This window comes from Austrofundulus limnaeus, unplaced genomic scaffold, assembly GCF_001266775.1.
Source record: "Austrofundulus limnaeus strain Quisiro unplaced genomic scaffold, Austrofundulus_limnaeus-1.0 Scaffold108, whole genome shotgun sequence".
Lineage (NCBI taxonomy): Eukaryota > Metazoa > Chordata > Actinopteri > Cyprinodontiformes > Rivulidae > Austrofundulus > Austrofundulus limnaeus.
The window spans coordinates 514,927-516,271 of NW_013952510.1; the positions used below are offsets into that span (position 1 = coordinate 514,927).

The 1,345-nt window shown below is 40.1% G+C and overlaps 1 protein-coding gene across 1 annotated transcript in view; it reads left to right on the forward strand.

The window, feature by feature from the left end:
- pgap3 (post-GPI attachment to proteins phospholipase 3) overlaps positions 1-1,345 on the forward strand; it is a 9,633-nt gene that overhangs the window by 2,850 nt on the left and 5,438 nt on the right. The window contains exons 3-5 of the mRNA XM_014013952.1: positions 166-318; positions 394-456; positions 1,056-1,117. Of these exons, the coding sequence (XP_013869406.1) occupies positions 166-318; positions 394-456; positions 1,056-1,117 (278 nt within the window). The remainder of the gene's footprint in view (positions 1-165; positions 319-393; positions 457-1,055; positions 1,118-1,345) is intronic.

Genomic DNA, 1,345 nt, shown 5'->3' on the forward strand with positions numbered 1-1,345 from the left:
AAATATATGTTTATCAAATAAAGTTTAATGTTACAACTAATCAGGGATCCCTTTAAAAGTCAGTAGTAAACAACCCCAATAAATGTCTTCAACAACATACAAGTCAAAAGGACTCCTCCATAAGCGTGTAATGTGAAATAAAGGCTGTGTTTGGTTTTCTCCCAGTGGCCGTTTGTTCGTTTCCTGTGCTTCGAGGAGCCGGCATCGGCGCTGGCGTCTCTGCTCAACGGCTTGGCCTGCCTTCTCATGCTGCTGCGCTATCGGAGCACGGTGCCACGCCAGAGCCCCATGTACCACACCACCAACGCCTTCTCCCTGGTCAGTTATTAGGAATAAATAAAGGAGAACACATTTGTTCTGCTATTTCTAACCTCAGCGTGTGTTTTTGTTTAGGTATCTCTGAATGCGTGGTTCTGGTCCACAGTGTTTCACACCCGGGACACTTATCTCACTGAGGTAATGCTGATGAAAGAGGTGTCCATTTATGGTCCTCGAGGGGTCACTATCCTGCATGTTTGAGAGGTTTCTCTGCTCCAACACACCTGATTTGATTGAATGGGAATTAACAGGGCTCCGTAGAACTTGAAGAGGTAGTTTAATCACTGAATTAGGTGTTGGAACAGAGAAACAAGTAAACCATGCAGGATAGCAGCCCTCGAGGACAAGGATTGGATCCCCCTGATCTAGATACAAATATGTTCTTACCATAGCTGATTACTGCTTATACAAAAATCCAAATCAATGAACTGAATGCAGCTTAAGCTACTTTTTATGGCTTTTCACTTTATTTACTGTTAAATATAAAACAAGAATCGACAATCACTGCACTGTGTTCTTTTGTGGTGAGTAGAAAACTGCTAAAATAGACAGCTTGACCTGTCTGAGATCAACTCTGTTGTTCTTTTGTTTGCTAATGAATTTAGCAAATCAGTAACATCTTAATACCATTAGTGACAAACCGTTGAGCTCTTTTTTTGTTTTTTGTTTACAAGAATCTCTCTGCTCTTTTTAATTTGTGTCGGCAATAAAAATGTTTTTTCCCCCTCTTCTTTTAGAAAATGGACTATTTTTGTGCAACAGCGGTCATTCTTTACTCAATCTACCTGTGTTGTGTCAGGTAAGCACTAAATCTGGGATTACTGCCTGATCTTTGATTTGATTTATTTATTTAACAGGAAAAGATTATTAAAAATCAAGCCTGACTCAGCATAATTGCTGTTTTACAGCAGGTTCCTGTTCTGCAGCACATAAAACACTCAGAATTACAGCATCACAATCACATCACTAGACATGGGTTTTTACGATGTAAAAACAAGTGTGCATTGCCACGTAGCATGTCATTGCC